Raw genomic sequence first — 25,526 nt, 5'->3', positions numbered from 1 at the left:
AACACTTTATCTACAAAACTTTGTCAATAGCTCACCTTTCTTCAATCACCGGTGTCTTCGAGTTATTTTCAATTTAAACTTGCTTGCTAACTTCAGGAACATTCCCGACACTGTCGAACCGCGGCCAACAGTTTCAAATTCACAAAACTAACAATTGCCATAAAAGTTGAATGCAAAGATAAACAAAGAGATTCGTCTTATTTCCGGGCGAAAATAAATCTTGCAAGGAAAGGACGTCGCATACGCGGTAACTGAAAATCAACATAGCCGCCCCTTGTTTGTCCATTAGTTGCCACAGACTGAGCAAATATGAGAGAAATGCCGGCCAAAGATACTATGTTTTACTTTGTTACTGCACCCAGCTTTTGGCCAACAATGCTCTTTACTTATTTAGTTGCAAAAAAAGTTAGTTGCGTTGCATTTGTTTTGAGTTTTTATCTTACTAGTCAACTGTGTGAGTGGAACAGTAAATCGGATGCCGGCAACTTTAATAGTCTGGGCTATGGGCATTAAAATACAAAAAAATATATCATAAAACATAATGTTCAAACATGACACGATATTTCCAACTATTTAAAAAACGCGTACCGAGTCATATTAAGCGTGTGTTTTTTTGATGTTTGATTGATGGTTTAGTATTTAAAATACTACATACATTACTGGAAATTTATACCTACTTATATAATCTAATCTCATTACAAAAAATTATGCATACTATATATTACAAAACTTTTTGGATGCTGATAAGGTTTGATAGTTCAATAAAAATGTGAACGCAGTACAACATGAGTTACACCTGAAAATGACACATGTCAAATTTTGTTATCAAAATACAACATTGATTTTCGTTACGTTTATTTTTAACATTTTACGACTACTGCTATTTCCTTATTTCTATAAACGTATAGAATTTACTACGCGATTCGTTTTTATGTGATACTTATTTATAATATAAACTAGTAAACAACTGTTTCTAAAATGATTCATACAACACAAATCGGTCAAATGACTTCAGAACTGAAGAATATCGATTTTAGTACATTGACTCATAAGGATATTCTCGGCGACAAGTTATTCAAACGAAGACGTAGTGTCATCATTTCTACTATAGGTAAATCGTCTTAGTATTTATTTACAAACAAGATATATAAAGTGGTATTACTAAAAGAAATTAATAACTAGCTTAAATCTAAAATAGGCCCTTGAGGCATTGTACCAAGGATGCTGGCGGCATTACCTCGCTGTATCGCAATGTTGATACGTTGTGCGAAGTAGCCGCCAGCTCTTCGGTCACCAGTTACGGCCTGGCCACTACGACATTGGTCTAAGGCGATCGGCGGGGCGGCGGGCGGGGCGGAAAACGCCAGCGACCGCCAGGCATGCCACGTACTTTCAGTAGCGGCGGCAGCGACTAGGAGCGGCTGGGACGTAGACGTAATTAAAAGCATGTTTTTTTTTCAAAAGTGCCTAGAATATATTTCATTGTTTGTCAATGGGTGCATGGGCTAAATACAGGACGACAAATTTATTTACATCTAGTTTAGTATTTTATATATCGTATATATAAAGCACCCAAAAAACGAGTACTTACACAAGAATAAGTGTGGAGACGTCACAACATACTTAAATACGCGAAAGTACATTTAAAATTTCAATAATAAACCCTTCCGTCTCCATGTCGCTCGAAAAAAAAACAAAATGTTTTGTTTCGCATCGCCCCGCTCGATCCGTCGCGCCGCCTAGGCCGGTCGCGCCGCTCTAAAGTCGTGGCATCGCCCGCGCTGCTCGATACAAATGTTCGAGTCGCGCGTCGCCCCGCTCGCCGCCGCCGCCGGTCAGTAGTGTGTTTATGCCGCTCCGAGATCAGAACTTTTCCGCCAGAGGGCGACAGTATGTATGCGTAAGGTAGTGACAATTTAGTTCACCCTACTCCCCGCTAGATGGCGCCACTGTCTATGCGCAACGTTAGTTCCAAAGGTCTCCGCTAGATGGCGCCACTGGTTAGTTCACCCTACTCCCCGCTAGATGGCGCCACTGTGTATGCGCAGCGTTAGTTCCAAAGGTCTCCGCTAGATGGCGCCACTGGTTAGTTCACCCTACTCCCCGCTAGAGGCGCCACTGTCTATGCGCAACGTTAGTTCCGAAAATATCCGCCAGCCCCGCCGGAGGGCGACAGTATGTATGCGCCGCTGGTTAGTTCACTCTACTCCCCGCTAGAGGCGCCACTGTGTATGCGTAACGTTAGTTCTAAAAATCCCCACCAGCCCTGCGTGGGGGCGACAGTATGTATGCGCAAGGTTAGTTCTAAAAATCCCCACCAGCCCTGCCTGGGGGCGACAGTATGTATGCGCAAGGTTAGTTCCAAAAATCCCCACCAGCCCTGCCTGGGGGCGACAGTATGTATGCGCAAGGTTAGTTCCAAAAATCCCCGCCAGCCCTGCCTGGGGGCGACAGTATGTATGCGCAACGTTAGTTCCAAAAATCCCCGCCAGCCCTGCCTGGGGGCGACAGTATGTATGCGCAACGTTAGTTCCTAAAATTTCCGCCAGCCCCGCTGGAGGGCGACAGTATGTATGCGCAAGGTTAGTTCTAAAAATCCCCCGCCAGAGGGCGACAGTATGTATGCGCAACGTTAGTTCCAAAAATCCTCACCAGCCCTGCCTGGGGGCGACAGTATGTATGCGTAACGTTAGTTCCAAAATTATCCGCCAGCCCCGCCTGGGGGCGACAGTATGTATGCACAACGTTAGTTCCAAAAATCCCCGCCAGCCCTGCCTGAGGGCGACAGTATGTATGCGTAACGTTAGTTCCAAAAATCCCCGGCTGAGGGCGACAGTATGTATGCGCAACGTTACTTCTAAAATTCTCCTGCCAGAGGGCGACAGTATGTATGCGCAACGTTAGTTTCAAAACCATCCGCTATGAAATGAATAGATGTCTCCACTTTGTATGTGAGTTGTTGAATCGCTTAAATGAATAGATATCCCTAGTGGCGCCTTCGTCGGTGGACACCGCTAGTTAGTTCCAAAAATCCCCGCCAGGCCCGCCAGAGGGCGACAGTATGTATGCGCAACGTTAGTTCCAAAAATCCCCGCTAGCCCCGCCTGAGGGCGACAGTATGTATGCGCAACGTTAGTTCCAAAAATCCCCGGCTGAGGGCGACAGTATGTATGCGCAACGTTAGTTCTAAAACCATCCGCTATGATATGTATAGATGAGCAGCCGTCTGAGTATTTCTAAAAAAGTCCGCAGAGTCAGAGGGGGTTCATGGTAAGTTAATTAATCTTGGTCAAGCAAATCTAGTCAGTAGAAAAAGGCAGCAAATTTGAAAAATCGTGGGCTACCAACACTACGTTTGAATAGTTCGAAAATCGTGTGTCATTTATATCTTATCTGTGGAACTGTTTTGTTTACATTTCATCGCTGTTCGATGTACATTCCTGCCTTTTGTTCGTTTCCTAGGGTTACCATACTTTAGTTTGCTTTACATTGCTTCTGACATATCCGGCTTGACAGACTATCGATTCGCTTAACAATATAGATGTCGCTAGTGGCGCCTCGTCAGTGGACACCGCTAGTTAGTTCCAAAAACATCCGCTATGAAATTGCAAAAAGGCCCATCATGTTTGTTTTAAAATATGAGACATATATCGGCGTTTTTTGTTAATACCACGTCAGTGGCAAACAAGCAGACGACCCCGCCTGGCAGTAAGCAGTCGCCGTAGCCTATGAACGCCTGCGAATTCTATAGTTTACACGGATGCACTTTTATTTGCGGTTGGTTTTGTCGCTTGTGCTTATCAAATGTATGGAGTTTGTAGTTTACCAACCGTAAAGGGGTTTTTCTTTTATTATACCACATTGGTGGCAAATAAGCATACAGTCCGTCTGATGGTAAGTTGTTACCGTAGCCTTTGGACGCCTGCAACTCCAGGGTGGATACAAGCGCGCTGCCGACTGCCCAAAGATTCAATAACTTTGTTTTAAAATATGAGGCTTATATCGGCGTTTTTTTTAATACCACGTCAGTGGCAAACAAGCAGACGACCCCACCTGACAGTAAGCAGTCACCGTAGCCCATGGACGCCTGCGAATTCAATAGTTTACACGGATGCACTTTTATTTGCGGTTGGTTTTGTCGCTTGTGCTTATCAAATGTATGGAGTTTGTAGTTTACCAACCGTAAAGGGGTTTTTCTTTTATTATACCACATTGGTGGCAAATAAGCATACAGTCCGTCTGATGGTAAGTTGTTACCGTAGCCTTTGGACGCCTGCAACTCCAGGGTGGATACAAGCGCGCTGCCGACTGCCCAAAGATTCAATAACTTTGTTTTAAAATATGAGGCTTATATCGGCGTTTTTTTTAATACCACGTCAGTGGCAAACAAGCAGACGACCTCGCCTGACAGTAAGCAGTCACCGTAGCCCATGGACGCCTGCGAATTCTATTGTTACCACGGATGCATTTTTATTTGCGGTTGGTTTTGTCGCTTGTGCTTATCAAATGTATGGAGTTTGTAGTTTACCGACCGCAAAAAGATCCAGATTTTTTTTTTTATATACTACGTCGGTGGCAAACAAGCATCCGGCTCACCTGATGGTAAGCAGCCACCGTAGCCTTTGGACGCTTGCAAGTTCAGACTTTTGAAACCTATACATCATCATCATCATCATCATCATTATTATCATTAGACCCTCAGGAAAACCTCGACAGGGGACACCTCCGGCCCCCCTGCTCATGTAGTATTTAGGGTTTCTAGCACACTTATTTACGGTTGATTTTGTCTCTTTTGGTTATCAAATGTAGTTTGTAGTTTGCAGACTGCAAAAAGGCCCAGACTTTTTTTTTTTTTTTTTTTAATAATACGTCGGTGGCAAACAAGCATCCGGCTCACATGATGGTAAGCAGTCAACGTAGCCTATGGATGCCTGCAACTTTAGAGTTGTTACATGCGCGTTGCCGACTGCAAAAAGGTTCAATAAGTTTTTTTCTTTTTTTATATACCACGTCGGTGGCAAACAAGCACACGGCCCGTCTGGTAGTGAGCAGTCACCGTAGCCTATGGACGCCTGCAATTTCGAGATGTTACATGCGCGTTGCCGATCGTTGAGATGTAGACCGTGACGTTCGAAAACAAAAAGTCGTATGTGACTGTAAACTTCCATTCACCGTAGAATTTGACAGATAGAGAGAGTTTGAATTAAGTATTGTAACCTTAGTCAGATAATGAAGCTTATTTGAAAGATTATTAACTCTATGTACTAGAAATAAAGTAGATTTTACTAATGCTGTAATTCTGTAATGCGACATGGTCATGAAACTCATGCGATGTTGGGGGTATACTCTTCAATCTTTTCAATCGGAATGGTCAGAGGTCAGAGTTCAGAGGTCAGAAAGTCCGTGAGGGACAGAACATACGCAAAGTGAAGAAATTGAAAACACGTTTTAATATACCTGACAACATATCAAGCATAACCTACGTAACTTGGTCGGGTTATTTGTTACCTAACATAAACCATACTAAATTCACTGTGGGGAATTAAAAAAAAAAATGTGAGTGTGTGACAAGGACAAACAATAATAACGCTTTCTCTGCTACTCCTACTGAAAGATTACATAAGACTATCTCGTTTGGTCATTTCCCCCTCCCAGTCCCTCCTCCCACCAGTTCCAATTATAATATCATAAATGAGATCACAATACCTGCAACCTGTAACTGACGCATACGCTTTCTAAAATTAATTAAAAAATCAGAAAATAACAATGGAGTACGTCATTGAACTCGTTGCGAGGCTGTGGTTTAGTAACAAGGGGTTAGGGTACAATTATAAATGTGGAGATAGCGACGAAACAAATATTGCATTCATCTCATCAATCGAGGCGCTGGCACCTGACGTGGACATTTACAAGTGGGAGGCGGCCCGGATCGATCTCAAGAAGCTGATCAAAGAACTTCTGGAGGAGAGGAGCATCCTTCAGTTACACTCGGGATACCATGCGGAGGGGCTTTTGCTGGAGGTGCTAAGAAAACACAACATTAGATCATTCCTCTCCGTGCCTCTTAAACAGAAAACTTTAATCTGGAAAGACGCGGGGGTGTGGTTCGTAGAGGTGACCAACCCGAAAATCATCAAGAGAACTTATGTGTTTTTTGACTTTGAATAAGTGTACGTCTGTGTATGTCTGAAATAAAAAAAAGCTTAAAAGTGAATGACTATTTATTTATTTACCAATCATTTAGGTATTTTATAATTCCCCAATGCGAGTACAAAAAAAAATGCAAAAGCTGGTTTTTCTAAATTCGTTGTTAAGGGGCTCCTTGGCGCTAATGACATTCGATCTGAATCCTTTAGTTTTCTAATGTTTTTAAAGTGAGAACTTCTTTAGCGGCGTTGGGCACTTTCTGAGACAGCGATCACGTGATCGTAACGTTTAGATGGCCACTCAAATAGATGGCAATTAAATCAATAAAGAAAAACTCAATGACATTACATGAAAAAGGTTCTAATCTTGTACGGGTTGAAATACGAGGATCTCACAGTTACATTCAAACTTTATATCACTCAAATATAATTCAATAAAGCTACATCTTGATGAAATCGCTAATAAAAGTGAACTCTAGTAATGGTGAATAAAACTCAAAATATCATGATCAAATATATTTAGATGCGAGATCTGCAAGGTAACTTTACAATTTCTATTCGAATTTTAAAGAATTAACTGTACAAATTTGAATTTTAAACAAGCTCACTGACCAGCAATTTCGGACTAAAGTTTTTCAATAGAAAGGAGGATACATAGTGCTGCAGACATTTTGGCCTAGTCATTGAGTTTTCACTTCTGTCGGCACTCCCGGAGTGCAATCCGCTGTTTTTTTGTAGCTATAATAGCAACGACTTTTAGCAATATAGTATGCCATATTTACTTCAAAGTTCATTGTCTTCGAGATATTCGACATCAAGTTGAACAATTTTTAGGCCAACAACCTGGTTTTCAGGCCATAGCTTTTGTGTTAATTATTTTAAAATTTACATCTCTGACCAGTTTTTAGAGACGTCAAAGACAAACCCAAATATGCAGATTTCGTACATGTAAGATCCTTCACAGCAATCCAGCTACGAAAAAAGTGTTATTTTTAGACAATGTTTAAAAAAATCATAAAAAAATAAGTATTCATTAGTTTCAAAATCCGGTAGACAAGAATGGAGATTAAAGATTGAAGAATCGGTAGCCATTTGTCTTATAATTCTATCTGAAGTGTAAATGTAGAAGTAACGGCTCAAACCTTGTCAAATATCGATGAAAACCGCGGGGAGCCCCTTAAGGTGAGGTTGTGTAGAGCAATGTTTCAGAGTTACTAAGCGTGTGTCATCATCGTCGTTAAAAATATATCAAGTTCGATTTCAAACAAAAACAAGACCTAACCTAATCAAAGCAAGTGCTATACCATCTACATATTATGCATAGTAGGTTCTGCCATCTTGTGGGTCCCATTGGAAGTATAAACGTCACATTTACGTCTCGCGCCAAAAATCAGATGGCTCCTATGCTGTATAGTTCATGCATGCTCCCTATTGTCAGTTCAGTACGGTGGCGCTTAAGCAATGTCAATGTGAAAACAAATCCGTTTAAAATTACAAGGAGGGATTTCATATCATCGCTAAGTAGGCGAAAGTGTGTCTGTCTGTCTGTTTGTCTGTTACCTCTTCACGCTTAAGCCGCTGAACCGATTTAGTTGAAATTTGGTATAGAGATAGTTCGAGTCCTGGGGAAAATCAGGGATATCATTCCTGAAGAGAGTGCAAAGGCGGGTGGAATTGAAAGGGTTAATGGCATTGCCTAATAATTGAAGTAAGCAATGAGCATATTGAATGATTGCTATTAGCATTATCCAGGCGCTATACCTACTTTAGCTGCTGTCACTAATTCCACGCAGACGAAGTCGCGGGCAAAAGCTAGTATTTCAATATTTTCGCTAGGATTTTTTGATTGTTTAGTACAAAAATCAACTTTACTTAAATGTAATAAGGTTGACATCTGTTGCGGGGTAGCAGAACTTCTGTGATTGTAGCTCAACTATGCGACGCTAGATGGGCTACTCGTATCTTTAAAAAATAAAAATCGTAGATGCAATTTCGACATAATTTCCTTTACTGTAAAGTTCAAATTATTGTAATGGGCTAGGGCTCATAGGATAATCTCTTTCGAAATAAGAAAATATGGTCAATCATCCTTTAGATAGCGTTGCGTTTGTAGTAGTGTGCATGTTGACGACATAGATTTCCAGACCGCAGGGAAGCATCATATATTTGTTAATGCCTGGAAGATTGAGGCCTGTCTGCCCATGCTGATGCTAGCTCTGAGCTTATTGAATTGCCTTTCTTGGAACTCTTCAACGTACTTTCGGTCATTGGTTCATTTGTCTTAGAGTTTGGTAAAATGACATTCGGTGTATATGTTCAGTGGGCATGCTAAGGGTTATATTTGCAAAAACCCAGGTGTTGAGTTTGGTTAATGCTTGAGAGCTCCATGTGCATTTGGCCTGTTTAGTGTCCATATTATGCAGACGCACTGCTTGCCACCATTTGAATATTGTCTTTAGAGCTCTTTGCATTAGGTTGGATATCGTGTGGAAGAAGAAGTTTTGGGTAGAAACGATGTTAGACTAATAATGGACTGACGGATATAGGCTGTCAGTAGTCCTTTTTCCCTGCTTTTGCTATGAAGTTTACCTTGACCCGAGTCCAATTATCTGGTACGATTCACCACGCGAAACTTGCTCTGAATATTATGGCCAGATGCAGATTGTTGTAAAAGCGCCGCTGATTTAAATCAAAAAGTTTGGTCTAAAGATGTTTCTTGCTATATTCCAGTCGATATTGCGTGCCACTGTGGATTCGAGGATAGCTATGGGCGCAAAGCTGTGTTTATTACTGGTTGAGTATGAACTGGGGAAGTGGGTGTCTCTGAGCAAGTTCCTCTTCCGTGTTCATAAATGTGCCATCTAGTGTTTAAGGAGACCGAGATAGTTGGTTGGTGTCTTGGAGAGTATTATGTAAGTTCATGCTCCTTTATGAGTTTGGGCAATATCAGGAGGCACCCCGTACGATTGCCCTGTCTAGACGGAACCTTCTCCATTATCTTATTTTTGCCTCCCATATTTGTTTATTATATTCAGTCAATGCTCTATGATACGCGTAGTACCATACCCATTCTGTTAACAATTAAAACAGATCAATTCCAAAACCTGTTCTGTTGTGATCTGTTCTGTTCTATCTTGTTCTGTTCTGTTCTATCTTGTTCTGTTCTGTTCTATCTTGTTCTGTTCTGTTCTATCTTTTTCTGTTCTAACCTGATCTGTTATGATCTGTTCTGTTGTGACCTGTTCTGTTGTGACTTGTTCTGTTGCCGCGCGCACCCGAGTTGCATACATTGCCATTGTTAGTAGCTCAGTACCACTTACAGGGCTAGCGGGTCTTATTTGAAATGTTCTTTGTCTTATGGGCAGTTGTGTTAAAGTCTGTCACAACCCTACTGTGTTCTTATGCGGTGTCTGCATTAACGCATATATCAAAGGCGTCGGTTCACTGTTACTTTTTATACTGTGGTTCCGTCTAGACAGGGCAATCGTACGGGGTGCCTCCTGATATTGCCCAAACTCATAAAGGAGCATGAACTTACATAATACTCTCCAAGACACCAACCAACTATCTCGGTCTCCTTAAACACTAGATGGCACATTTATGAACACGGAAGAGGAACTTGCTCAGAGACACCCACTTCCCCAGTTCATACTCAACCAGTAATAAACACAGCTTTGCGCCCATAGCTATCCTCGAATCCACAGTGGCACGCAATATCGACTGGAATATAGCAAGAAACATCTTTAGACCAAACTTTTTGATTTAAATCAGCGGCGCTTTTACAACAATCTGCATCTGGCCATAATATTCAGAGCAAGTTTCGCGTGGTGAATCGTACCAGATAATTGGACTCGGGTCAAGGTAAACTTCATAGCAAAAGCAGGGAAAAAGGACTACTGACAGCCTATATCCGTCAGTCCATTATTAGTCTAACATCGTTTCTACCCAAAACTTCTTCTTCCACACGATATCCAACCTAATGCAAAGAGCTCTAAAGACAATATTCAAATGGTGGCAAGCAGTGCGTCTGCATAATATGGACACTAAACAGGCCAAATGCACATGGAGCTCTCAAGCATTAACCAAACTCAACACCTGGGTTTTTGCAAATATAACCCTTAGCATGCCCACTGAACATATACACCGAATGTCATTTTACCAAACTCTAAGACAAATGAACCAATGACCGAAAGTACGTTGAAGAGTTCCAAGAAAGGCAATTCAATAAGCTCAGAGCTAGCATCAGCATGGGCAGACAGGCCTCAATCTTCCAGGCATTAACAAATATATGATGCTTCCCTGCGGTCTGGAAATCTATGTCGTCAACATGCACACTACTACAAACGCAACGCTATCTAAAGGATGATTGACCATATTTTCTTATTTCGAAAGAGATTATCCTATGAGCCCTAGCCCATTACAATAATTTGAACTTTACAGTAAAGGAAATTATGTCGAAATTGCATCTACGATTTTTATTTTTTAAAGATACGAGTAGCCCATCTAGCGTCGCATAGTTGAGCTACAATCACAGAAGTTCTGCTACCCCGCAACAGATGTCAACCTTATTACATTTAAGTAAAGTTGATTTTTGTACTAAACAATCAAAAAATCCTAGCGAAAATATTGAAATACTAGCTTTTGCCCGCGACTTCGTCTGCGTGGAATTAGTGACAGCAGCTAAAGTAGGTATAGCGCCTGGATAATGCTAATAGCAATCATTCAATATGCTCATTGCTTACTTCAATTATTAGGCAATGCCATTAACCCTTTCAATTCCACCCGCCTTTGCACTCTCTTCAGGAATGATATCCCTGATTTTCCCCAGGACTCGAACTATCTCTATACCAAATTTCAACTAAATCGGTTCAGCGGCTTAAGCGTGAAGAGGTAACAGACAAACAGACAGACAGACACACTTTCGCCTACTTAGCGATGATATGAAATCCCTCCTTGTAATTTTAAACGGATTTGTTTTCACATTGACATTGCTTAAGCGCCACCGTACTGAACTGACAATAGGGAGCATGCATGAACTATACAGCATAGGAGCCATCTGATTTTTGGCGCGAGACGTAAATGTGACGTTTATACTTCCAATGGGACCCACAAGATGGCAGAACCTACTATGCATAATATGTAGATGGTATAGCACTTGCTTTGATTAGGTTAGGTCTTGTTTTTGTTTGAAATCGAACTTGATATATTTTTAACGACGATGATGACACACGCTTAGTAACTCTGAAACATTGCTCTACACAACCTCACCTTAAGGGGCTCCCCGCGGTTTTCATCGATATTTGACAAGGTTTGAGCCGTTACTTCTACATTTACACTTCAGATAGAATTATAAGACAAATGGCTACCGATTCTTCAATCTTTAATCTCCATTCTTGTCTACCGGATTTTGAAACTAATGAATACTTATTTTTTTATGATTTTTTTAAACATTGTCTAAAAATAACACTTTTTTCGTAGCTGGATTGCTGTGAAGGATCTTACATGTACGAAATCTGCATATTTGGGTTTGTCTTTGACGTCTCTAAAAACTGGTCAGAGATGTAAATTTTAAAATAATTAACACAAAAGCTATGGCCTGAAAACCAGGTTGTTGGCCTAAAAATTGTTCAACTTGATGTCGAATATCTCGAAGACAATGAACTTTGAAGTAAATATGGCATACTATATTGCTAAAAGTCGTTGCTATTATAGCTACAAAAAAACAGCGGATTGCACTCCGGGAGTGCCGACAGAAGTGAAAACTCAATGACTAGGCCAAAATGTCTGCAGCACTATGTATCCTCCTTTCTATTGAAAAACTTTAGTCCGAAATTGCTGGTCAGTGAGCTTGTTTAAAATTCAAATTTGTACAGTTAATTCTTTAAAATTCGAATAGAAATTGTAAAGTTACCTTGCAGATCTCGCATCTAAATATATTTGATCATGATATTTTGAGTTTTATTCACCATTACTAGAGTTCACTTTTATTAGCGATTTCATCAAGATGTAGCTTTATTGAATTATATTTGAGTGATATAAAGTTTGAATGTAACTGTGAGATCCTCGTATTTCAACCCGTACAAGATTAGAACCTTTTTCATGTAATGTCATTGAGTTTTTCTTTATTGATTTAATTGCCATCTATTTGAGTGGCCATCTAAACGTTACGATCACGTGATCGCTGTCTCAGAAAGTGCCCAACGCCGCTAAAGAAGTTCTCACTTTAAAAACATTAGAAAACTAAAGGATTCAGATCGAATGTCATTAGCGCCAAGGAGCCCCTTAACAACGAATTTAGAAAAACCAGCTTTTGCATTTTTTTTTGTACTCGCATTGGGGAATTATAAAATACCTAAATGATTGGTAAATAAATAAATAGTCATTCACTTTTAAGCTTTTTTTTATTTCAGACATACACAGACGTACACTTATTCAAAGTCAAAAAACACATAAGTTCTCTTGATGATTTTCGGGTTGGTCACCTCTACGAACCACACCCCCGCGTCTTTCCAGATTAAAGTTTTCTGTTTAAGAGGCACGGAGAGGAATGATCTAATGTTGTGTTTTCTTAGCACCTCCAGCAAAAGCCCCTCCGCATGGTATCCCGAGTGTAACTGAAGGATGCTCCTCTCCTCCAGAAGTTCTTTGATCAGCTTCTTGAGATCGATCCGGGCCGCCTCCCACTTGTAAATGTCCACGTCAGGTGCCAGCGCCTCGATTGATGAGATGAATGCAATATTTGTTTCGTCGCTATCTCCACATTTATAATTGTACCCTAACCCCTTATTACTAAACCACAGCCTCGCAACGAGTTCAATGACGTACTCCATTGTTATTTTCTGATTTTTTAATTAATTTTAGAAAGCGTATGCGTCAGTTACAGGTTGCAGGTATTGTGATCTCATTTATGATATTATAATTGGAACTGGTGGGAGGAGGGACTGGGAGGGGGAAATGACCAAACGAGATAGTCTTATGTAATCTTTCAGTAGGAGTAGCAGAGAAAGCGTTATTATTGTTTGTCCTTGTCACACACTCACATTTTTTTTTTTAATTCCCCACAGTGAATTTAGTATGGTTTATGTTAGGTAACAAATAACCCGACCAAGTTACGTAGGTTATGCTTGATATGTTGTCAGGTATATTAAAACGTGTTTTCAATTTCTTCACTTTGCGTATGTTCTGTCCCTCACGGACTTTCTGACCTCTGAACTCTGACCTCTGACCATTCCGATTGAAAAGATTGAAGAGTATACCCCCAACATCGCATGAGTTTCATGACCATGTCGCATTACAGAATTACAGCATTAGTAAAATCTACTTTATTTCTAGTACATAGAGTTAATAATCTTTCAAATAAGCTTCATTATCTGACTAAGGTTACAATACTTAATTCAAACTCTCTCTATCTGTCAAATTCTACGGTGAATGGAAGTTTACAGTCACATACGACTTTTTGTTTTCGAACGTCACGGTCTACATCTCAACGATCGGCAACGCGCATGTAACATCTCGAAATTGCAGGCGTCCATAGGCTACGGTGACTGCTCACTACCAGACGGGCCGTGTGCTTGTTTGCCACCGACGTGGTATATAAAAAAAGAAAAAAACTTATTGAACCTTTTTGCAGTCGGCAACGCGCATGTAACAACTCTAAAGTTGCAGGCATCCATAGGCTACGTTGACTGCTTACCATCATGTGAGCCGGATGCTTGTTTGCCACCGACGTATTATTAAAAAAAAAAAAAAAAAAATCTGGGCCTTTTTGCAGTCTGCAAACTACAAACTACATTTGATAACCAAAAGAGACAAAATCAACCGTAAATAAGTGTGCTAGAAACCCTAAATACTACATGAGCAGGGGGGCCGGAGGTGTCCCCTGTCGAGGTTTTCCTGAGGGTCTAATGATAATAATGATGATGATGATGATGATGATGTATAGGTTTCAAAAGTCTGAACTTGCAAGCGTCCAAAGGCTACGGTGGCTGCTTACCATCAGGTGAGCCGGATGCTTGTTTGCCACCGACGTAGTATATAAAAAAAAAAATCTGGATCTTTTTGCGGTCGGTAAACTACAAACTCCATACATTTGATAAGCACAAGCGACAAAACCAACCGCAAATAAAAATGCATCCGTGGTAACAATAGAACTCGCAGGCGTCCATGGGCTACGGTGACTGCTTACTGTCAGGCGAGGTCGTCTGCTTGTTTGCCACTGACGTGGTATTAAAAAAAACGCCGATATAAGCCTCATATTTTAAAACAAAGTTATTGAATCTTTGGGCAGTCGGCAGCGCGCTTGTATCCACCCTGGAGTTGCAGGCGTCCAAAGGCTACGGTAACAACTTACCATCAGACGGACTGTATGCTTATTTGCCACCAATGTGGTATAATAAAAGAAAAACCCCTTTACGGTTGGTAAACTACAAACTCCATACATTTGATAAGCACAAGCGACAAAACCAACCGCAAATAAAAGTGCATCCGTGTAAACTATTGAATTCGCAGGCGTCCATGGGCTACGGTGACTGCTTACTGTCAGGTGGGGTCGTCTGCTTGTTTGCCACTGACGTGGTATTAAAAAAAACGCCGATATAAGCCTCATATTTTAAAACAAAGTTATTGAATCTTTGGGCAGTCGGCAGCGCGCTTGTATCCACCCTGGAGTTGCAGGCGTCCAAAGGCTACGGTAACAACTTACCATCAGACGGACTGTATGCTTATTTGCCACCAATGTGGTATAATAAAAGAAAAACCCCTTTACGGTTGGTAAACTACAAACTCCATACATTTGATAAGCACAAGCGACAAAACCAACCGCAAATAAAAGTGCATCCGTGTAAACTATAGAATTCGCAGGCGTTCATAGGCTACGGCGACTGCTTACTGCCAGGCGGGGTCGTCTGCTTGTTTGCCACTGACGTGGTATTAACAAAAAACGCCGATATATGTCTCATATTTTAAAACAAACATGATGGGCCTTTTTGCAATTTCATAGCGGATGTTTTTGGAACTAACTAGCGGTGTCCACTGACGAGGCGCCACTAGCGACATCTATATTGTTAAGCGAATCGATAGTCTGTCAAGCCGGATATGTCAGAAGCAATGTAAAGCAAACTAAAGTATGGTAACCCTAGGAAACGAACAAAAGGCAGGAATGTACATCAAACAGCGATGAAATGTAAACAAAACAGTTCCACAGATAAGATATAAATGACACACGATTTTCGAACTATTCAAACGTAGTGTTGGTAGCCCACGATTTTTCAAATTTGCTGCCTTTTTCTACTGACTAGATTTGCTTGACCAAGATTAATTAACTTACCATGAACCCCCTCTGACTCTGCGGACTTTTTTAGAAATACTCAGACGGCTGCTCATCTATACATATCATAGCGGATGGTTTTAGAACAAACGTTGCGCATACATACAGTCGCCCTCTGGCGGGGGAAAGTTTAGAACTAACGTTGCGCATACATACTGTCGCCCTCAGGCGGGGCTAGCGGGGATTTTTGGAACTAACGTTGCGCATACATACTGTCGCCCTCTGGCGGGCCTGGCGGGGATTTTTGGAACTAACTAGCGGTGTCCACCGACGAAGGCGCCACTAGGGATATCTATTCATTTAAGCGATTCAACAACTCACATACAAAGTGGAGACATCTATTCATTTCATAGCGGATGGTTTTGAAACTAACGTTGCGCATACATACTGTCGCCCTCTGGCCGGGCTGGCGGAAATTTTTGGAACTAACGTTGCGCATACATACTGTCGCCCTCAGCCGGGGATTTTTGGAACTAACGTCGCGCATACATACTGTCGCCCTCTGGCGGGGCTGGCGGGGATTTTTGGAATTAACTAGCGGTGTCCACCGACGAAGGCGCCACTAGCGATATCTATTCATTTAAGCGATTCAACAACTCACATACAAAGTGGAGACATCTAAACATTTCATAGCGGATGGTTTTGGAACTAACGTTGCGCATACATACTGTCGCCCTCTGGCGGGGGATTTTTAGAACTAACCTTGCGCATACATACTGTCGCCCTCCAGCGGGGCTGGCGGAAATTTTAGGAACTAACGTTGCGCATACATACTGTCGCCCCCAGGCAGGGCTGGTGGAGATTTTTAGAACTAACGTTGCGCATACATACTGTCGCCCTCTGGCGGGAGAATTTTAGAACTAACGTTGCGCATACATACTGTCGCCCTCTGGCAGGAGAATTTTAGAACTAACGTTGCGCATACATACTGTCGCCCTCAGGCAGGGCTGGTGGGGATTTTTGGAACTAACGCTACGCATACATACTGTCGCCCCCACGCAGGGCTGGTGGGGATTTTTGGAACTAACGTTGCGCATACATACTGTCGTCCCCACGCAGGGCTGGTGGGGATTTTTGGAACTAACGTTGCGCATACATACTGTCGCCCCCAGGCAGGGCTGGCGGATATTTTTGGAACTAACGTTGCGCATACATACTGTCGCCCCCAGGCAGGGCTGGTGGGGATTTTTAGAACTAACCTTGCGCATACATACTGTCGCCCCCAGGCAGGGCTGGTGGGGATTTTTGGAACTAACGTTGCGCATACATACTGTCGCCCCCAGGCAGGGCTGGCGGGGATTTTTGGAACTAACCTTGCGCATACATACTGTCGCCCCCAGGCAGGGCTGGTGGGGATTTTTGGAACTAACGTTACGCATACACAGTGGCGCCTCTAGCGGGGAGTAGAGTGAACTAACCAGCGGCGCATACATACCGTCGCCCTCCGGCGGGGCTGGCGGATATTTTCGGAACTAACGTTGCGCATACACAGTGGCGCCATCTAGTGGGGAGTAGAGTGAACTAACCAGTGGCGCCATCTAGCGGAGACCTTTGGAACTAACGTTGCGCATAGACAGTGGCGCCATCTAGCGGGGAGTAGGGTGAACTAAATTGTCACTACCTTACGCATACATACTGTCGCCCTCTGGCGGAAAAGTTTTGATCTCGGAGCGGCATAAACACACTACTCCGGTCGCCCGGTGCACGCCGCGCGCAACGCCGCTCGGCGACAAGGCTCGTGGCATGCATTATACGTCGCCGGGTTATTGTTCTTGCGACTTACCGCCGGTCGCCGCCGCCGATCGCCTTAGACCAATGTCGTGGCCAGGCCGTTACGTCAGCTAGACGCTTCGCGATTTCTGCCAGCAACTTCCAACAACTTATGCGCGCTGGGAACCCATGGACCTAAAGTTTCAACTCCAACAGTTTCACTCGTAGTATTGTATTGAATAGTCGGTTGTAAGATGTGATGTGAAGCGTGCGGTTATTCGATTAGTTACTTTTACTATTCGTGCCCATTCCAGCAAACAGCGTCGTCACTGCCGTTGACGTCCAGAAGCTGATGGAGGCTGGCTTGAATGTAGCTCGATTCAGGATGTCCCACCAGTCCACCAAGGATAACATCAAACTTCTAGGAAAAATTAAAACTGCCACCGCCAACTGCTGTCAGAAATACGGCGTGCTGAACTGGCCGCTTGCGACTTGTATTGACCTGAAGAACCGAACTATTAAGACAGGCATTCTTGAACAGGTAAGTTTAATATGAAACGTCACATTGCGTTACTTGTCAATAAAAAATAACTTAGTGTAAGGCCTGACTGGACGCTCGAAGCGAAGCGTTCGGCGCTTCGGCTCGGCGGGACGTGCAGCGTGGCGTCAGGCTCGCAAGTTATTTGAGCTCCGTGCAATAAGGCCGCTCCTATACGTTTGCATTTGTTTAACATGCACGCCGCACGCCCCGCCCCGCTGCACGCTCAACTCGAGCATCCACTCAGGCCTAACACTTTTGCATATAGTACCTAAGGTGTGACTAGGGTCAATCTCCAGTCAGTTTATAATAAAAAAATCTACAGAAGCTTTTATTTAAATCAGTACCTTGATCAAAATACCACTAGTAAAGTTATAAGTCTAAATTATCAACAAATAGTGTTTAACGATTTCAAGCATTTAAACAAATCAAGCTTATTTTTAGGACGTCCAATACATTATACTACAAAAAGACAAGGAAGTCCAGCTAACTTGCGATGCATCATACATACACAAATGTAACACAAGTAAAATTTTCGTTGATAATCCTAATCTTGCGAGTGAAGTGCAAGTTGGTATGGAGATAGCTATAGACGGGGATGAAATCGGTCTTGTCTGTACTGAGATCGTGAATGCTAAGAGCATTAAAGCAGTGGTTGTGAAAAGCGGCAAATTGAGAGACATATGCGGTGTTAGTTTTCGATGTTTGAAAACAACGAGACCTTTCCTTACGAAGAGAGACTCAGCTGTGATCAAATTTGTTGTGGAAAATCAGGTAAGTTAAATTTTATTGACGAGAAACTATAATATCGAACCTTAGCACATCTTCCTAAAATGTTAGTCACGAGCATAAATATATTAGAGTTGCAAACTAGGAATATATAAACCTTCCTTTAAATCATTCTACACATATAAAAGCATATACATCCTTGATGTTGAAGGTGGACGCAATAATTGTTAACCACGTGGAGGACAAAGAGGGAATCAAAATGGTAAAGAAGTGTATCAGCAAGAAGTTTCGACGGCCCATCATTCTGTGCAGCATTAGCACAGAAAGAGCTATTGATAACCTAGATGAAATATTGAAAGTAAGTACATTATTTAATAAAAGTAAAAATATGCAAATTAGATAAAATAGGGTTCCTTATCCCTGTAAGATTTTGATAGTAAAGTAGGTATGTAATTTCTTATTATCAGCGACTAAAATCTTTTTAGGAATCTGACGGAATCATACTTTTAAGAGAATTCCTCCCGTACGAAATAAGCACTGCATATAAATATAGATTGAATAACATACAGAAGTGGGTTACAGCAAAATGTCAACAGGTAAAGAATAGGTAGTAGAGTAGAAGTAGATAACATAATAGATATAAGAATGCACGAATTCTCGAACAAATTTGACATAGGACGCATACCGATTAGTAAAGTTGTTTTTTTTATTCATTTATGCAGTAGATTATCATCTCCAAACTGTAAAAACTTAGCTAATAAAGGGATTAACTCTCGTAGTTTTAGTCACCAGCGCGACATGTTTCGGACCGTTTCATTAGCTTAAATTATGTATGACTGCGACTGTTTAAATTCAAAAATTTAAAAACATGTTATGCAAACGCACATATGTTTAAAAAATCTAATAAGGAAAGAACCAGTAATATCAGGTTCTTTCCATATTAGATTTTTTTAAACATACATGCGTTTGCGTTGTAATCTCCTCATATTAAAAAAAATCACGATCACCGTATCCGCGTTCTGAATATGGCTACAGTCCTAAATATAGTCCCCGTACTCCCCGTAGTCGTTCCTAGAAATAAGAAGTGACAACACCTACTCCGCGCATTTTCCGCTTCCCAACAACGATGGTCAACCTTACTTTGCGCTGAGCTGACACAAAGTGCAACAGTTCCATTTTGTTACTTAGTCAGTAAAGTTTCAACTTTAAAGGAAAACGGGACGTCGATTCTGTTTTAACAATTTGATATGATTTTTGTCTTATTTTGATACCTACGATCATGAGACGCTAAAGCTGATTGGCTCACAAAGTAAAATCTGATTTCGTTTCATAAGTAAGTACTTTCGCACTTATTGTTGCAAGTAAGATGCTAGATGAATAGGTTCAAGGTCGTAAAACCACATCAGATTGTTAAGACAGAATCAGCGTCCACCAAAGATAGAAAACTAAATCTCAAAAAAATAGGTATGTCAAGTTTGCTCATCATTTTATTATTTATTTCCTTGTGGCAAAATATAGCACTAAATAATAGGTAAGCACTTGTATTTGTTATACATATAAAATTGTGTCTGCAAATTTCAATTTCAATATCTTAAATGTTAAAACCATATGTCAAAATATACAATATAAAATAACAACATAATATATACAAATGTCAAAACAACATAGTAATATATACAAATGTCAATAAAACCGTCAGAAAACGAAAATTACAAAGGCCTAGAATATTATGGAATCATTTTACATTAAACTAAAACACGAATGTTGTATGTTATGGCGTTGGCCTTCTAATCAGCTGAAAAAACTAACCTGTTTTTAGTACAAGATCGGTTTCTTCAGCTCCCACTATTTTTAAAACAAATTTTAGTACTCAGTTTAAATGTTTCCTTTAATTTACACTGGGCATTCAACTCGAGACTACAATAGGTAGTTCGCAATAAACTCCTCTCCTCGAACTCTACTTGAATTAATTAACACTAGCTCGAGAATAATTTGATTATGACTATGACTGCTCCAACTTCAAATGCAAGTTTCTACGGCATTACATGTAGTTGGAATACCAGTATTGGTTATCATTATGGAGTTTCATTTTGACAAGTCTTTCAATATTCTTTTTAGGGTTCCGTACCCAAAGGGTAAAACGGGACCCTATTACTAAGACTTCGCTGTCCGTCCGTCCGTCCGTCCGTCTGTCACCAGGCTGTATCTCACGAACCGTGATAGCTAGACAGTTGAAATTTTCACAGATGATGTATTTCTGTTGCCGCTATAACAACAAATACTAAAAACAGAATAAAATAAAGATTTAAATGGGGCTCCCATACAACAAACGTGATTTTTGACCAAAGTCAAGCAACGTCGGGAGTGGTCAGTACTTGGATGGGTGACCGTTTTTTTTTGTTTTTTTTTGCATTGTGGTACTGAACCCTTCGTGCGCGAGTCCGACTCACACTTGCCCGGTTTTTTTTAATTAATATGAAAATAGGGTACTTGACTGTATTTAAAATAAATTATTTTACACCATGCAAGAGATAAAGCACCAGGTAATTAATAGAGAAACGTAGACAATAGTTATTTTTAGACAAAAACTATAAGGAGTACCTAGGTAATTTGATTGTGACGTCACAAGCTAGTGTTTCATATAAATTTCCATAGTAGCAAAATCGTTCTGACAGTTCGAAAACAGAAAGTTATTTGACTAGTAGTCAAATACCCGATTCTCATAGGACATATAGCTGTTACATACCTATTTAGGTGTTCAAAAACATCTCATCGTGTCATCATGCAAACTAACGCTAGAGCTTGACACAAGCGCCGTTTCAATTACTTGCGAGCACATTTGCCGCTCCAATAGCTACCGTCCCTACAAGAAAGTTAGAAACAAAGAAAGGTATCAAAAATAAGGTAAGGTTAGGCAAGGTAAGGTAGAGTATAAAGTTATAAACTAGTCCCGCTTTCTGAAATGATGACGTTGAATGTAGGTACATACCATAATGTTATGATTTTATTTTTGTTAAATATACTATCGATGACTAAATAACTGATTTTCAACATTTTCTAGGCAGGCAAGCCAATGTATCTTTCAGGCGGCGTCTTGCAAACGGCCATTCGCTACGGCGTGATCGAAAGCAACGAGGTCACTGACGTCACCAACGCCATCCTGGACGGTGTGTCGGGGTTCATCCTTAAGGTGTGGGGCGTGGTTTTATATTAGTTTTTACTAAGAACTTACAAAAGTGGGGTGACAGACAATGCAATATTATATTATTATGTACCATTATCTTAATCTTAAGAGGCACACAGATTACCACTTCGCCGGACGATATCAGCCTAGCTGTCAGTTAAACGCAAAAGGTGACAGTTCCGAACAACATAACTGACAGGCTGCGTCCGCGGCGAACTGGTAACCAGTGGGCCCCTCTATTATGATTGAGACCGGAGCCGGCCATAAGAACTCGGTGGCACTGATAAAACAACGCAACCTCATTGTCTTTGGATTTGTTAGAATTAATTTGATGAGTATTAGTAGACTACTGAATGTCAGCAACAGTCAGATATATACTTGTATCAAACAGTTATAGTGAGTTTTATGTTGTAAATAAGTAGGTAAGCTTATTTTTAAGTTTATGGGCCACTAGTTGCCTTATTTTTAGGGTACCCAAAGGGTAAAAACGGGACCTTATTACTAAAAATCCACTGTCCGTCTGCCCGTCTGTCCGTCAGTCCGTCCGTCTGTCTGTCACCAGGTTGTGTCTTATGAAGCGTGATAGACAGTTCAAATTTTCACAGATGATGTATTTCTGTTGCCGCTATAACAAATGCTAGAAAGTGCGGAACCCTCGGTGGGCGAGTCCGACTCGCTCTTGTCCGGTTTTAAATTTGATTTCATTTCAAGGATTGCGAGGACATTGACAACGCGATAGATGCGGTGAAGCTGCTGGACGATATTTGCCGCAGTGTGGAGCCGTATACTTGTGCCAGAACTAGCTTTTGGAGACTTACTGACCAGGTCAATGATTTATTTATTTATTTATTATTTCGTTTTAGACAGGCAGCTGATGCTGGTGCGTCTAAATCACAGTTCACTTAGCATGATTTCACTGTTTAGATAGTTTATCGAGTCTATTTTTAAATTCATTCACACTTGTAGAGTTCACAACTTCTGAGGGTAATTTGTTCCAAGCATTTACTATTCGGTTTGCAATGAAATTTTTCGCGATATTTGTTTTATGTTTTGTGATTGATGATTTTATTATTTATGTTTTTTATTGTATTACTCGATCTTTCCTTGTAAGTATTGGAAAGTGGTCTTAATTACAATAGTATCGCTTAATTCAAAAAGAAACCTAGCTCCAACTCGAGCAAATGACACACTTTGATAGATGGCGTTTTATTCTATGCATAGTGGTTGGTGTCTTCAATGGCCAACCTGATGGTGTTAGCAATAGGCAAAACTTTAAGTCGGATTAGAACCACAAACCTTATCAAATATAAAAAAAAATACGATGATCTCTGGCTTTTTATTTTCCTTAACCTGCCACGAAACGACATTAGTATATTATAGCAAATTAGAACAGTGAGAAATATGTCATAATTCAATCCTTGCGAATATCCCTTACATGAAAATCCAATTTTTTAGTTAGCTTGTGTGTCTCGTTTTACTTTATTTAACTCGTTATTAAGGTAGAAGTACTAGTGCTCGACGCTGCACTAGTATTCGACATGGGCACTTTATGTCAAAGTGACAAGGATTAAATTTGAATACAGAAAAATCTTCGCCGTTCAAATTTAACCTATATTACTTTGCAATAAAGTGCCCATGTAGAATACTAGTGCAGCGTCGAGCACTAGTACTTCTACCTTAATTAGTTTCGCACTCCTGTGGAAGTACATAATTAATATCTTCTTGTCTTCAGTACTTGCTTCCAGTGAACGCAGCAGAGGCGAGCGTGATGTCATGTGTGGCTTTAGCAAACCAGTCCAACGCTCAGGTCATCATCCTACCGACGGTGACTGGGCGCACAGCCAAGGCTCTATTTCAGGTCTGATTTTTCATCCTATCACCAACTGGTTACCTAACACTGTTTCTACCTTATTCTACCTAACAACTTGCCAACTAATCGTCAACATACTAATATATTATTCTACCTAAGAACATCTTTACCAATATCCTCATAACAACAAAGTCGATGTGATGCCACGAATGTTGACAATGCCGAAGAAATCAAGCAAAATTAACAGCGTCAACCGGGATTTTCTTCTAAATCGAACATTTTAGAACTATTGCAACCCTCCTTGTTCGAAGTTTGGTCACTGAACATTTAGTGTAGACAGCTATAACAGTTATAATATATTGCGTTTGGAAACTATAATCAAAAGACGCATTTACGCCAGTTGACCCTACTTGATATGTTGAACACATGGACACAACAACTTTGTCAAACCCATGTCAACTTATTAGATGTTACATTTCTTGATTTTTCTTCACAATTAATCTAGGAACACACAATTAATCTAGGATATATATCTTCCTCTGGTGCAGATAAGGCCGTGTTGTCTGGTGCTGGCAGTGTGCACTAACGTGAGGGTCACCAGAATGCTTCAGCTATACAACAGCATGGTGCCGCTATTATACTCGGGTGAGCTTTTTTTTGTCGTGTTCAGTGGCGATAACTGTAACTTGTAACAGGCTTGCTAGGAAAATGTCAATTATTTTAGATTTTAGGTATAAATTTAAGGTCTGTTAGGGCTCATAGAACTAATGATGTCGCTAAACCATTCCTGTCAGTGCACGTACCGCAACGCCACAGATAGGGGTACCCATAATCACGATCTTAACTGTCGTCGTTTCTAGGAGAACCTTCGAAGAGATTTTACCTGACGCTAACGGCGCGTATAAACTTCGCCGTGGAGTATGCGGTGAAGGTGGACTGGCTGCATTACGGGGACACGTACGCGGTCCTCAAGCGATCCACCGATGGCAGTTCCTACTGTGACATGGTCAGCATACTGACTGTGGGCATTTCGAACAAACCCGTGGTTGAGTAAGTGTCGAATTGTAGGTAATATGGTTTTTATAACATTTTCAAGGGATATTTTCATATAATGTGCCGGAAGTAGCAGCGGGCCTACGAAATGGTCAGCATACCAAAGGCATTTGTAGCCAATCAACGGGTGAGACTCTTCACTCCTATGAACGCGCGTGCATCCTCTGTGACCTTAATGTCCATGGATGTCCTGGATGGATGGATCAATAACTGTAGCTGTCACGTAAAATATTTGATGGTTAGTTCCCGATTCGCCGGATTCTGGTACACTCGGATTGTGACATCCTAAAGTAAATCCGGTGAAACAGGAATCCGGTGAAACAAGAATCGAGCGAATGTAAGGTGCAGCGGGGTAATTTCGATTGCGGGGAGTCACACACAACACACACCAACACATCTTTTTCGCTATCTGGACATATAGCACTCTACTTAATAATGCAAAACATGGAAGATATTTCGATTAGTTTAAGTTACTCAGCAGTCGAAATTGTCCCGCTGTACCTTAAAAGTTTTATAAGCTGCTGAATTTTTAAATTGCAAATAGCAGCGAACGACGAGTGTTTTTGCACGATAAGTAGATCTTCTCTTTCTTCTTAATCTTAATTCCTAATCATGAATCTTTATTGCATTTTTCACATTCAAAAGAAAAATAAGAAATGAATGAATAATGAAGACTTAAAAAGCCAAGGTGAAACAGATGGTCTCATCGCTATACTCTATAGCGATACTCTATTAATAGAGTGATCTCTCCCAGACAACCTACACTTCTCCAAATATGTACTATTTCTCTATTTCTGTTACAATTTACTCTGTATTTGCAGATGCGAAGTCGATGACGATATTGGAGAGGATAAGGATGTCAGCGATGAAAAGCTAAATGAACAGACAGATTCCATTAAAACAGACATAACCTTTTAAAATTGGTTTTATTAAACTCCTTCCTGCAGCCACGCGCATGGACACCTGTGGGGCAGCACGCGTCCAATATTAATGAAACGCGCTTGAAATTTATATTCTCAAATAGAGGCCTA

General features: G+C 40.9%; 1 protein-coding gene and 1 long non-coding RNA gene across 2 annotated transcripts in view; one reads left to right on the top strand and one right to left on the bottom strand.

Annotated features, from left to right (window-relative positions):
* Positions 1-25,526, bottom strand: part of LOC134664571 (uncharacterized) — a 513,832-nt gene that overhangs the window by 118,700 nt on the left and 369,606 nt on the right. The gene's annotated exons all lie outside the window — the stretch shown is intronic.
* LOC134664545 (uncharacterized) lies at positions 820-24,496 on the top strand. Its single transcript, XM_063521248.1, has 10 exons — positions 820-1,111; positions 17,496-17,722; positions 18,164-18,493; positions 18,660-18,806; positions 18,934-19,044; positions 21,510-21,638; positions 22,344-22,457; positions 23,365-23,490; positions 23,991-24,087; positions 24,303-24,496. The coding sequence occupies exons 1-10, from the start codon at positions 979-981 to the stop codon at positions 24,494-24,496; spliced, it is 1,608 nt and encodes a 535-aa protein (XP_063377318.1). The 5' UTR covers positions 820-978.

This window comes from Cydia fagiglandana, chromosome 5 (genome assembly GCF_963556715.1).
Source record: "Cydia fagiglandana chromosome 5, ilCydFagi1.1, whole genome shotgun sequence".
In the NCBI taxonomy this organism is placed as follows: Eukaryota; Metazoa; Arthropoda; class Insecta; order Lepidoptera; family Tortricidae; genus Cydia; species Cydia fagiglandana.
The sequence above is the reverse complement of the archived record's forward strand: the minus strand, read 5'-3'. Positions and strand labels throughout refer to the sequence as shown.

What these genes read in the sequence shown, in the direction of transcription:
- LOC134664545 (XM_063521248.1), top strand. Translation starts at nt 979, where the DNA reads ATGATTCATACAACACAAATCGGTCAAATGACTTCAGAACTGAAGAAT. An exon ending in TTACAGCAAAATGTCAACAG is followed by an intron (nt 19,045 to 21,509) that starts GTAAAGAATAGG and finishes AACATTTTCTAG; the next exon opens with GCAGGCAAGCCAATGTATCT. An exon ending in GGTGCCGCTATTATACTCGG is followed by an intron (nt 24,088 to 24,302) that starts GTGAGCTTTTTT and finishes CGTCGTTTCTAG; the next exon opens with GAGAACCTTCGAAGAGATTT.